This window comes from Diceros bicornis, chromosome 7 (genome assembly GCF_020826845.1).
Source record: "Diceros bicornis minor isolate mBicDic1 chromosome 7, mDicBic1.mat.cur, whole genome shotgun sequence".
NCBI lineage: Eukaryota > Metazoa > Chordata > Mammalia > Perissodactyla > Rhinocerotidae > Diceros > Diceros bicornis.
In genome coordinates, this window is record NC_080746.1 from 23,008,217 (window position 1) to 23,021,334 (window position 13,118).

The 13,118-nt window shown below is 42.1% G+C and overlaps 1 protein-coding gene across 6 annotated transcripts in view; it reads right to left on the reverse strand.

The window, feature by feature from the left end:
- The window catches only part of TTC12 (tetratricopeptide repeat domain 12), a 68,180-nt gene that overhangs the window by 18,420 nt on the left and 36,642 nt on the right, over nt 1–13,118 (reverse strand). For all 6 annotated transcript variants that reach the window (XM_058545202.1, XM_058545198.1, XM_058545199.1 and 3 more), the window contains 5 exons: nt 11,908–11,967; nt 6,556–6,627; nt 2,207–2,267; nt 1,577–1,765; nt 346–415 (listed from right to left, as the gene is read on the reverse strand). In XM_058545202.1, coding sequence (XP_058401185.1) covers nt 346–415; nt 1,577–1,765; nt 2,207–2,267; nt 6,556–6,627; nt 11,908–11,967 — 452 coding nt within the window. The remainder of the gene's footprint in view (nt 1–345; nt 416–1,576; nt 1,766–2,206; nt 2,268–6,555; nt 6,628–11,907; nt 11,968–13,118) is intronic.

Sequence of the window (13,118 nt, forward strand, 5' to 3'; positions counted from 1 at the left end):
GATATGATCAGCATATTCCAAAACAAAAAAAAAAGAGCAAATAGCACTCCTGCAAAAACTGGTGGGAAACCGGCAAGAATGGTCATTTCTCTGACTTTGAAGCACTTGGAGGAACGCTGGGAAGTTTTGCTGAGCTTTTCTCTCCCTGAAGCTGTTAACTGGGGCATAACTCAAACTACCCAAGGCTCAAGGCTCAAAGGGTTTTCATGTAGTGGCTCTACCACCAATATTGACTGAAGGTGGTACCGTCCAGTGAAGTCGCTGCCTGTGCGTCTAGTATCTGATTTCATGAGAAATGGTACTTTCCTGGCTTTGACGCTGGGCTGTCTTTACAAACATTCCTACCTTCTTATGACCTCATTCTCACTGATGATACTGAATCCATTGTGCATTCTGAATAAAGTTCGTTCCGTGCCTGAAATAAATTCAGAGAAAACCACGTCAGACTCCTGAACTGTCCAGCTGATGTCCAGCTGTAACAGAGCAGCTGACAATGAGAAACCTAACGTGGAATGTCAAGGTCACCAAATTAACAGGTTGGGCAGAAACAAATACCTTTACATTCTGAAACCTATAGCTGTCATCAGCCACCCGGTGCCACAGTGAGAGGGACATTCTGTTTGGAGGAGGAGAGCTGATCCCAGGTAGCCACATGGAGTCTTCTGACAACTCATCTTATAATCTTTAGAGAGTCTCCAGGAGCTACTTAACCTCCGGGAAGAACTAGCATATCCATCTGTTCTTAAATATTTATTTCAAAGCTGTTTCCACGCTCTACAGAGGAACCTATAATCTCCAAGAAACATCCGAAGGGGATATTTGAGCATCCTCCATTGTACACTAAAGGGAAGTTAAGGACTCCACCTATTTGTACAAACAACATTCTGTCACCGAGTAACAAAAACAGTGTAAGCCCTGGTGTCAATGTTTACAAGAACCGATAAAGGAGAACAGTATGGCTCTCATTAGCAGGAGGAGAGTTGATGTTTGCTCTGAAACTTACACGTCCTAAGCAGCCATTAAGTGTAACTGAGGTGAACCTTACAGTTTATCCCACAAAATTCTGTCTTCCATTCCTCTATGGTTGGGGGGAGACCTGTGGGGGTGGGACAGGGTGTTTGGGGTGTTATGGGGTATGTGTGGAGCACAGGTGAGGGGTGAATGTGTGTGGTGTGTGTATATGTGATATAAGTAGATATGGTATGAGTATGTGCTGTGTGTGCGTGGTGTGTGTGTGTGTGTGGTATATCTGATATAAGTAGATATGACGTGAGTGCATGCTGTGTGTGTGATGTAAGTATATATGGAATGAGTGCATGCTACACGTGTTTTCTGTTGTATTGTGTGTGGCATTTATTACATGTGTGTTGAGCGTATGCATGCTCTGAAGAGAGGATGGAGCTGGGGTGGGGTATATTTCTTATGCATCCCCTTTAGCACCTACATTATAATAGATCTTCCATCAATATTTGCGCAAGGAAGGGAGAAAGGGATTCTTTGCCTCACAGGGCAGACCTCTAAACTCTGTCTCTTTACACCGACAATATTCATGAGATCACACACATCTCTAGCTTACAATCCTTCATCATTTCCATCAGGATTTCAATCCCCCCTGCATAGAACAAGGGAATCTGATCAGGCTTGGAAAGAGTCTCCAGGAGATTCTTGGTCGTCACAGCTGTGTTCTTTCCTGAATCCAGCAATTCATGGGCTTCCTTCTCTTGAAGGTCTGCTTTCTCCCGAAGATCTACTTGATTCAGGTAATCTAGCAAAACAAGAAGGAAAACAAAACAAAATCCTAACAATCAACACTATCCACATGGAGCAACCTTTTTTGAGGATGGGAGGTTGAGAGGCATAAAGCGTTAAAATAATTCAAACTCGTCTTTGGCAAGGAAAATTTTAGCAACAGCGTACAGTCTATACCCAGAATCTTAAACCATCTTGGAGATTCGAGGACAACATTATTCCCTGTCTACAAGGCTCTGAGGGAGGATGGTGTACAAAATGAGGAAGGCAAAGATTTGAGTGAGAGAACAGAGGGAAGAGGGGCAGGGCAGCCTGTTAACATGGAGGATTTGACTGCGTAGGGAAGCAAGGCTGTGCTTTGTGGCCAAGTGCAGAGAAGGTATGGAAGGCACTCTAAGGCCAGAGCACAAAGGGGAAGTGGAATTCAAAGGAAGGATACCAGCAGGAACATTCTCACCTTTCACCTGTGTCTGCAGCTGGGGGTTTATTTCTAAGATCTTCTGATAACACTCTCTAGACTGGAAAAAAGAAACAAGACCTTGAAGAATGGTTAGGGGGTAAAGGTGATTATAAGAAAGACACTGGGTATCACAGGGCTTGCCTTCCTCATTATTTCCTCCCAGTCTCCTCCTGCTCCCAGAGTAGGAGGTAGGCATGGGGAACACAGTGAGAATTTGACATTTTTTTTAGGCTTCTCTGGTTCTGTGAGGTAACAGGTATTATTTCAAAATTCATTTTAAAAAATAGTGTTGTCAGATACAGCCTGTGATGGAAAATATTCAGTCCTAAATTCTTGTGGATCATGTCTGGCTAGGATAGGAATAATCATTGGGTAAATGCAAAATTTAGATATGATATTTGCACTGAGAAAGAACAGGAGGCTACCTGTCAGATATGCCAATGGGGAGTAAGGAAATAAATGAAGCTAGAGAAGTTGTTGACAGAGCCTTGGGAACAGGAAAAGAGAACTTCCAATTTAAATGTACAGGGCTGCAAAGAGAGCCAGGAAGGGACCTATTCACTGGCCATGTAAAAGTCAGATAGAAAACCTGAGAGTGAGGGGCTCTCATTGAGGAAACTGTAGCATAGAAAGTTTCTGGAAAAAGAAAGATTCTAGTTCATGGGGCATGATGCTGGGTCAAGGGCAGTATTGTCCTTGGGGATATCAAGAGCTGCCCAGAGTGTAACCAGTCACCGAGAGAAAAAGCTCAGGAAAAAACACTTCTGAGATATCTTGGAGGCTCAAGGCTCTTCTAGAAGGATTAAGAAGTGAACTGAAGAAAAAACATCACATTAAAACAGAGAATAGTGTCACAGGATAGAAGTATACACATAAAACATGGTGACCACTGTAGACTGAATGTTTGTGCCCCCCTCAAATTCATATGTTGAAACCTAACCTCCAATGTGATGGTATATGGAGGTGGGGCCTTTGGGAAGTGATTAGGTCATGAGGGTGGGGACCTCATGAATGGGATTAGTGCCCTTATAAAAGAGACCCCAGAGAGCTCTCACACCTTCCAGCTGTCTATGAACTAGGAAGTGGGCCCTCACCAGACGCTGAATCTGCCGGTGCCTTGATCTTGGACTTTCTGGCCTCCAGAATGGTGAGAATAAATGTTTGTTGTCTAAGCCACCCAGTCTATGGTATTTTGTTATAGCAACCCAAAAGGACTAAGACAGTGACCCTGTATCCAACTTCTTTTTAACCCTAGACCCAATCTATCAGCAATTCTTGTTGGCTTCACTGTCAGTACATATCTAGAATCCCATCACTTCTTACCACCTCCATCATCTGCAACCTGGTCCAAGCCATCGTCACCTCTCACTTGGATAATATGTTGCAATAGCCTTCTAATTGGTTCTCTCTTCTTCTCTTATCATACCAAAATATATTGTTGATACAACAGAGTGATCCTTTAAAACATGAGTCAGATCATTTCACTCCTTTCCTCAAAACCCTCCAGTGGCTCCCAGCTCACTCAAAGTAAAACCTAACGTCCTTCCAAAAGCTTATAAGGCCCTAGGGGATCAGCCCCCACACACCCCCATCACCTGCCTGACCTCATTTCCTATCACTCTCCTCCTTGCTTGCTACAGTCTAGCTATCCCTCTAACTGGAGCACTCTTCCATTATATATCCACATGGCTTGCTCACTTATCTCCCTCCCTTCCTTCAGAGAAGCCTTCTCTGACTACTCTATATAAAACCAATCTCACCTCCATTGCTTCCTGATTTAGTTTTCTCAATAACACTATTACCACCCAACATACTATACATCTACTTTTTTGGTTTCTGTCTCCTAGACACTCCTAGCCCAAGAATGTGAGTTCCATTAAGTCAAGGATTTTGTCTTGTTCATTGATGTATTCCTGTTGCCTAGGACAGTGCCTGAAACATAGAAAGCATGTAACAAATATTTGCTGAGTGAATTAATTAACTGAATGAATGAATGAGAGAATAGAATGTGGTGAAGAGGAGGAGATTAACATTTTCTTTTTTGCTTCTCTATTACTCGACCTTATTATAATAAGCTTGTATTACTTTTACAATTAAAATCCAAGAAAGAAAAGAATTTTCAAAAAAAGTACAATAGGAGGCAATTTCTTTTAAATATATAATACCTTGTAAATGGAAAGGCATCCCATGTTCATGGATTAGAAGACTCAATATTGTTAAGATGATAATACTCCCCAAATTAATCTACAGATTCAATACAATCCCCATCAAAATTCCACCTGGCTTCTTTGCAGAAATTGACAAACTGATCCTAAAATTTGTATGGTAATTCAAGGACCCAGAATAGCTAAAACAATCTTGAAAAGGCAGAGCAAAGTTGGAAGACTCATGCTTCCCAATTTCAAAATTTACTACAAAGCTACAGGAATCAAGACAATGTGGTATATGCATAAGAATAGACATATAGATCAATGGAATAAAATTGAGAGTCCAGAAATAAACTCATGCATTAATGATCAACTAATTTTTGACAAGAATGCCAAAATCATTCAATGGGAGACAGAACAGTCTTTTCAATAAATGGTGCTGGGACAACTGGATACCATATGCAAAAGAATGAAGTTGGATCCCTTCCTCACACCATATTCAAAAATTAACTCAAAGGGGATCAGAGATCTAAATGTAAGAGCTAAAGCCATAAAACTCTTAGAAGAAAAGGTCAATCTTAGATTAGGCAATGGTTTCTTAGATATGACACTAAGAACATAAGCAACCAAAGAAAAAATACATAATTCAGACTTCATCAAAATTAAAAATTTTTGTGCTATACCGCTCATCAAGCCATGCTATGGTGGAGTCCCATATAGAAGAGCTACAACTCTACAACTATGATACACAACTATGTACTGGGGCTTTGGGGAGGAAAAAAAAAAAAGAGGAAGATTGGCAACAGATGTTAGCACAGGGCCAATCTCCCTCACAAAAAAAACAAAAAAGAGTTTCTTGACTTAAAAAAAAAATTTTTTTTGTGCTATAAAGAATATCATCAAGAAAGTGAAAAGACAACATGGAGAGTGGGAGAAAAATTTCCAAATCATTGATCTGATGAGGGACTTGTACCCAGAATATATAAAGTACTCTTACTCAATATAAAAAGACAAATAACCTAATAAAAAAATGGGCAAAGAATCTAAAGAGACATTTCTCCAAAAAAGATATACAAATGGCCAATAAACACATAAAAAGATGCTCATCATTAGCCATCAGGGAAATCAAATCAAAACAACAATCATATACCACTTCCCACCTACTAGGATGGCTATAATCAAAAAGACAGACAATAACAAGTATTGTCCAGGATATGGAGAAATTGGATATATAGCTGGTGGGAATGTAAAGTGGTACAGCCACTTTGGAAAACAGTCTGGCAGTTCCTCCACAGGTTAAACACAGAGCTACCATTTGTCCCAGCAGTTCCACTCCTAGGTATATACTCAGGAGGACTGCAAACATATGTCCATACAAAAACTTGTACATGAATGTTCAAAACAGCCAAAAGTGGAAACAGCCCAAATGTTCATCAACTTATTGCACTGGGATAAATAAAGCATGGTATATCCATACAATGGAATATTATTCAGCAATAAAAGGAATGAAGTACAATACATATTACAACATGGATGAATCTTGTAAACATTATGCTAAGTTAAAGAAGCCAGTCACAAAAGACCACATATTGTATAATTCTATTTATATGAAAAGTCTAGAATAGGCAAATGTATAGAGACAGAAGTAGATTAGTGTTTGCCTGGCATTGAGGAGGCAGTGGAGGGAAGGAGAGTGACTGCTAATGGGTATAGGGTTTTTTGGCGAGGTGACAAAAATCTTCTAAAATTGACTGTGATGATGGTTGTGCAACTCTGAATATACTAAAGACCACTGAATTGTATACTTTCCATAAGTGAACTGTTTAGTATGTGAATTATATCTCAATGAAACGGCTATTAACAATATATAATAACAGTATGTATACAGATCTACATGATTACTTTTGGGTGATAAGATTACAAGTGAATTTTTTTTTCATTTTTTTGCTTATCTCTTCTCTCCAGAGATGAACAAACACTGGTAGAAGATATCGCAGAAGGGATTCGTACAGCAGGTGGGGTTTGGCTCAATGACATTCAACATCCTTCCCAACTCCAAGAAATGAAGAATTTACATTGGAAAATGCTAAAGGGTTAATTAATATCTAATCAACATGGAGGAACATGGTTCTCCTCTGAGACAGTCCGAAGCATCACTCTGTGATCAAACATGCCACTTACATTCCTCTAAGAACTTACCACACCGTAGTTCTTTAGGGCCAGGTGGGCTTTTCCCATGTGGAAATATGCTTTCGTGCATTTTTCATCACACTGCATAAAAGAGAATGACTGATCAGATATTTCAGGAGATTTGAAGTCATTAGCCACTCCTCTAACTGCCTGGCTAACAGAGTTAAGGCAGAGCTTTGGTCCTCAGGACTGCTACCAGAGTTAACAATTAAAACTTTTCTGTGCATCTGTGACCAAACTAATTCATGCCTTCAAGGAGCATGGATGCACAAGTAACTTTTCTATCAAATTAATTAATGATACTTGACAGTTTTCATTTCCATTTAATGAGACTCAATCAGGAAACAAACCAGAAACTCTTAGTTTAGAAGAGCTCCTGACCTTGGCGGAACATTAAAATCACCCAGGATGCTTGTACAACTCCTGATGACCAGGCTGAACCTCACGCCAATTAAATTATACTCTGGGGTAGGGCTCAGGCATCAGGAACTTTTCAAGCTCTCCAGGTGATGTAAATGTGCAGCCAAGTTTGAGAACCAGTGGTTTATTAGAAGAGAGGAAAATTTACTCCGGGTAAACAGCTAAGGTTACTATTACATCTTAGTGGGCCCGAGAAGTTTCTCCCCTGAAATAAACCACAATATGTATGCTGGAAACTTATATTCTTATCACTTAAGATCAGGAGGGATGCTGCCTTCAAATGGCAGGATTGAAATTTATGACATTTGCTCAGGGGTCCTGCCCCTAATTATTGTAACGCCAGAGGGAATGATTTGACACAGAGACAGACTAAAATTTAAAGCATTCAGTTAGTTAACGAACCCTTTTATGTGCCAGGCATAATGCTGGTCTTGATGCCCTTCAGGGGGTTAAGATTTAAAGAGATTTAGTGGGCAAGCTCAGGAGTCTAAAGAGTCCTGGGTGAATCCTCGATCTGCCTCTCACCACAAGTGGGACACTGGCCAGGCCACTAGCTTTTCTGATGCTCATTTTCCTCATCCAGAAAGTGAAGATAATACCAGTGTCTCTCTCAGGTTGCTGTGAGGAGGAAATGCATGTAAGGCAGTGCAGTGCCAGGTAATAGAGTACTAGCTGCTATTGCTGCAGCTACAACAGCAGTGCATTTCAGGGCAAAAGAGAAAATTTAAAGAAAAGCTAAATAATAATAGAAGAGGTAACAATAATTGTCATATTCAGAGAGGCCTTCATAGATGCATTTTCATGAAAGTCATTTCCTGATTTGCTGTTGAGTGAACGGCATAATAATAATAATAATGAGTGCATTGTTGTTCAGTCCTTACCATGTGCTAGGCACTGAGCTTGCTGGTTCATGTGAATTATCTCATGTAAGCCTGATAACAATTCTGTGAAGTAGATACAATTATTACCCCCTTTTGACAGATGAGAAGACGAGGGGTTGGAAATGTTCAAAGTCACACAGACACTACGTGGAAGAACTGGGATTTAAAGCCTGGCCATTTGACCAGTGCCCAAAGGCTTATATATTACACCAAATCTCCCTCAGAAAGTGCTATTGCAGTTCAGCAGAAGGAAATTCACTGTAAAGCGATGTCGTCTAAGAAAGGGCACTCAAAGGAGGAGGGATTTGAGCTGGATCTTGAATGACACAGAGAGGTGAAGAGAGGAGGATGAAGGGAGAGTGGGCTGACCAAGGCCCAGAGGTGGGAGCGCACAAGGTACTTCAGTGGACAGTCCAGTACAAGGGGCAGGTGCTGGGCAGAGGGAAGATCAGGCTGGAAGGGGTGAGCTGGACAGTGACTCCACATGGAGGCCTTGAATGCCAGGCTGGAAGAGGTGAGTCATCAATGGCGGTGTGTAGGAAAGTTGTCTGGAGGTGGCGCGCAGAACTGACTAGAGGAGAGAAAGGCAGGGTGAGAAGTGAGGAGACCAAAACAATCACTTAGAATGAGGGGCTAACACCTGAGGTCCCGGTGACAGTGGGAGAGAGAGGACAGTGCAGATGCCAGAGCTACGTCAAAGAAAGAATGGACCAGCGTCAACTAACCATAAATGATAAGGCTGAAGGAGAAGGTCAAGTCGCAAGTTTGGGGTTTCCACGCCTGGAAGACATCGTGTGCCATTAACAGAAGGACGTAAAGCAGGGCAGGTCGTGGGGAAGGTTGAGTGTGAAGATGAAGAGTTTCTTTCCAGACATGCTGCGTTTCAGACGATGCCAAGACAATCAAATGGAAACCTGCAGGAGGGAGCTGAAATGCAGCCCTGGGGCCTGGGAAGGTGGAGACTGGGGAAGCAGGTCTGAGAGCCATTTGCAGAGATGAGAGTCGAGCCCGTGAGAGGCGATGTGAGCTTTGAGGGGGAAACTGCAGACAGAAGAAAGGCAGGGAGTGGAGGAGTGACCCCGGGAGACTTCACGAACGATGAAACTGAGGAAGCAGGAATGGAATGGTCAAAGGGAAAGGAAACTCCAGCACCGCAGCTCATGAAAGCCAAACGTTCACAGAACCTGCGCCGGCAGGGCATCAGGGGTACAACAGGGGGACAGAATAAGCCCCAAGCCCTGAGCCTCGTCCATGCCTCCTGTGTGTCACTGTGAAGGGGCTGTATTGTGACTGTACCTCACTCAGACCCGGGTGCAAAGGGCTGTTAATGGATTTTCTCACTAACAGGCCCTTTCTCCTGTGATCATGTGTCAACCCTCACCTGGATTTTCTCGGGTGAACCCCAGATCCCCTTAAAAGGAACCCTGCCTTCAGAGGAAGATGTATTTTATTGTGCAGGAAGTGTTCTGCCAAGAGAGAAGTGATTCTGATCCTGATTAAACCAGCTTCGCTGCCTTATCTTCCCTGACAAGGAACATCAGTCTTGAAATGTCATCACATGGGCTTGTCTCTACCAATTCAAGAGTGTCAAAAAATATTAAATTGGCATGAAAGTACTAATACTATTAATAATGGAGTGCCACTGACATTCACTATGGAGATATTACTTTTAAAGAGAGGGAAACTTTTTCTTTTAATTCACGGCTTTGACATAGAGCCAATCATTGTTAGCTTTTAGAACTCCTTACACATTTTTTTCCCCATCCTTCCAAGTGTTTACCCAAACCTCTTCAACTGGGAGCCTTGCTGGGCATTTAACAAGAGTGGCTGCTGAGTGTCAGCGTTTTTTAATGTCAGCCCTGCTTTGCCTCGGTTTCACTGTTAATTACATTGTGCTTCAGTTAACATTTGGGAACAGGCCAGTGTATAATCCTGAACCAGCATGATGGTGCGGTGACCTCCTTGGTCCTTTTCAGACCAGAAAAGATACTCCTGGAAGCCCCTCAAGGAGATCTTGTTTCTTCCCCAGAAAGGAATGAGATCACAGCCAGGGATTATGGGGTTTAAGGTTTCAGTGAAGATGCCGTTTATAGCAGCTGGTTCAGAGCACTGGCTTACGGTTAGACCAACATTAGCTGTGTGATCCTGCACAGGTTACTTAATTAATCTCTGAGGCTCGGTTTCCCTGTTAGAAAAATAAGGATAAGAGTGGTATCAAACAGAACAGAATAAATGTTGTGAGGCGCAAATGAGACAGCTGGTGGCCAGTATGCAGCAAACGGGAGCTTTTGCTGTTATCGCTGAAACAACCGGGGAAAACACCCTTGCCTCTCTCTTCTCTTACAGAATGATGGCAGAAAAAGAAATCATGATCAAATAAGGTGACAAAGCAGGGCAGCGGATCTGTGCTGGAGCTGTGAAGAACCTCGTGTTGTCAGCTTTGGGCAGTTCTTATAACTTAAAGACTGTAACGATGCAATGGGACAAGGCTTGCTACACACGGTAACTTCCAAGCGATAAAGAAATCAAGCTCTCCAGATGTCAGTTTGGAGGACCCCTAGTGTTTCATAAACCATTATTAGTAAAGGTGAGTTTCTAATTCATCCGTTGCTTACCCTCTCAGTAAAAAAATAAGGAAATAGGTATGGCCAATATGTTGCTGTCAAATGTGCTCTTGTTTGGGGCCATGCTCATTCAGCTGGGGTAGGTGTGCTGTATTGGGGGATCTAAGCCATAAGACAAACCTGGCACGTTCTCCTGGCATGTCAATTTTAGTTGATTATAAGTTATTTAAAATAATATAGTTATATTAAAACAAATAGATAAATTTTATGGAGTGCAATGCAAAATTCGCAAGAATTTTTAAGATAAAACACATGTCTACAAAGAAATTTCATGCTCTCTGCTTCTAGATCCTCCAGGGGCTCATGTGCATTCCGTTAGCAGCACTTCAGCAAGGAAGTCTGGGAAGCACTGGTTTTGGTTATTTATTTAGTTAAAGCCCTCTGTGAAGAATAATTTAGGGGAATGTGGATTAAGGGTTATTGAAATATTTAGTCATCTGAAATAATGTGCCTAGGAAGTGATCATGACATTTCTCTTTTAAAAACTCTTCTGGGGGCTGGCCCTGTGGCTTAGCGGTTAAGTGCGCGCGCTCCGCTACTGGCAGCAAGGGTTCGGATCCCGGGCGCGCACCGACATACCGTTTGTCAGGCCATGCTGAGGTGGCGTCCCAAATACAGCAACTAGAAGGATGTGCAACTATGATATACAACTATCTACCGGGGCTTTGGGGACAAAAGGGGAAAAAAAAGGAGGAGGATTGGCAATAGATGTTAGCTCAGTGCTGGTCTTCCTCAGTAAAAAAAAAACAGGAGGATTGGCATGGATGTTAGCTCAGGGCTGATCTTCCTCACAGAATACAAAACAAAACAAAACAAAAACTCTTCTAATATGTCCACCAACAGTGCTTACTTCTCACTACCTTTAATTATTTATTTTGGCAGGTTTCAGAGGAAATAGCATGCACAGTATTATGCTACCTGCCTGAGGCCTGACTAGTATCTAGGCTGAACAATAGAAATTCTTTCTTCTGATCATTCCACTACAAATAGGGGATGTTATAATACAATTCCAAATTATTAGAGCTGGACGGAAAAAGCACAAATTGATGAGGGGGAATGGCAACATTGCAGAAACAAGTTCCCATGGTTGGCTCTAGAAAGAGAAGGAGGCATTACCAGGAGCATGTGAAGCAAAGCCTCTGATAACACAACAGTAAAGGATAAGCCATTGCAATATAAACCTTGAAAAACCACTATTAACAGCACCTTCTTGGGAGTACTTACTGTGAGCTAGGCACTTTATGTGTATTATAACCCTCACAACAATTCTATTCTACCCCATTTTACAGATGAGGAAACTGAGGCTCTGCTTGCAGAGCCTATACCCTTTCCCACCATGATGCACTGGCAACTCCCTCTATTCACTTCAGGACTAAGTCATCATGTGGCGCAAGCAAGCCCAACTCCATCACATAGAAAAGGAAATATCTTCTCACCTTCAGAGCCCAGTCACAATCCACTAATGCCTTCTGGTAGTCTCCAAGTTTTATATAAGCCTGTAATGACACAAATAGCTGATGTTCACACACAGCTCTGCAGCAAGCAGTCTTTAGTTAACACAGAAAGAGCAGTCGAACAGTAGAATGGTGATGAGAAGTAGCTAGTCCCTACCTGTATCAGTCAGGGTCCCAGCAGGAAACAGATGGCACACTCAGGCTCAGATGGTAACTGAGGAGAGTTTAATACAGGGACAATATACAAAGTGAGGGCAGGGCTTAGGGTAATCAGTGGGAATATTACGGAACCCCAGGGTGAGCAACAGTGGACAGCCATCACGATGCTAGACCTGAAGGTGCAGGGAAGGAGCAATGAACAGAACAGGAGAGGACAGCTTTGTGAAAAGCACTGCCTAACGGGAGATGAGGCCTTTAGTAGAGATGCAGTTGGGAGAATAAATACCCAATCTCACCCTCCTCCTTCCTTCTGATCTCATTGGCTGAACCCAGATGGAAGCTAGAAAGCTAGGAAGTCCAGGGGCCAGGCCACAGAGGTCAGTCCCCCAGGGCACACAGCAGGGCAGAGAAGAATCTGGAGGGCCCGAGAAAATACTCTGTACACTAAACGAACCTACAAAGGAAGAGCTAGCTTCTAGAGTCTATCCTGCTGTGAATGTTCCAGAAGGAAACCAAATGATAAAGGGACTCGAAAAGAAAATTACAAGTGTTTCTATCAGAACGTAGAAAAATCGGAACCCTCGTACACAGCTAGTGGGAATATAAAATGATGCAGCCACTTTGGAAGACAGTCTGGCAGTTCTTCAAAAGGTTAAACATAGAGTTACCATATAATTCAGCAATGCCTCTCCTGGGTATACACTCAAGAGGATTGACTTATGTCCACACAAAAACTTGTACACAAATGTTCATAGCAGCGTCATTCATGATACTCAGATGGAGAAACAACACAAATGTCTATCAACTGATGAATGTATAAGTAAAATGTGGTATATCCATACAATGTTATATTATTTGGCAATAAAAAGGAGTGAAGTACTGATACACATTACAGCATGGATGAAACTTGAAAATGTTATGTTAAATGAAAGAAGCCAGACACAAAAGGAAAAATATTATATGATTTATAGGAAATGTCCAGAATAGGCAGATATATAGAGACAGAAAATAGATTAGTGGTTGCTTAGGGCTGG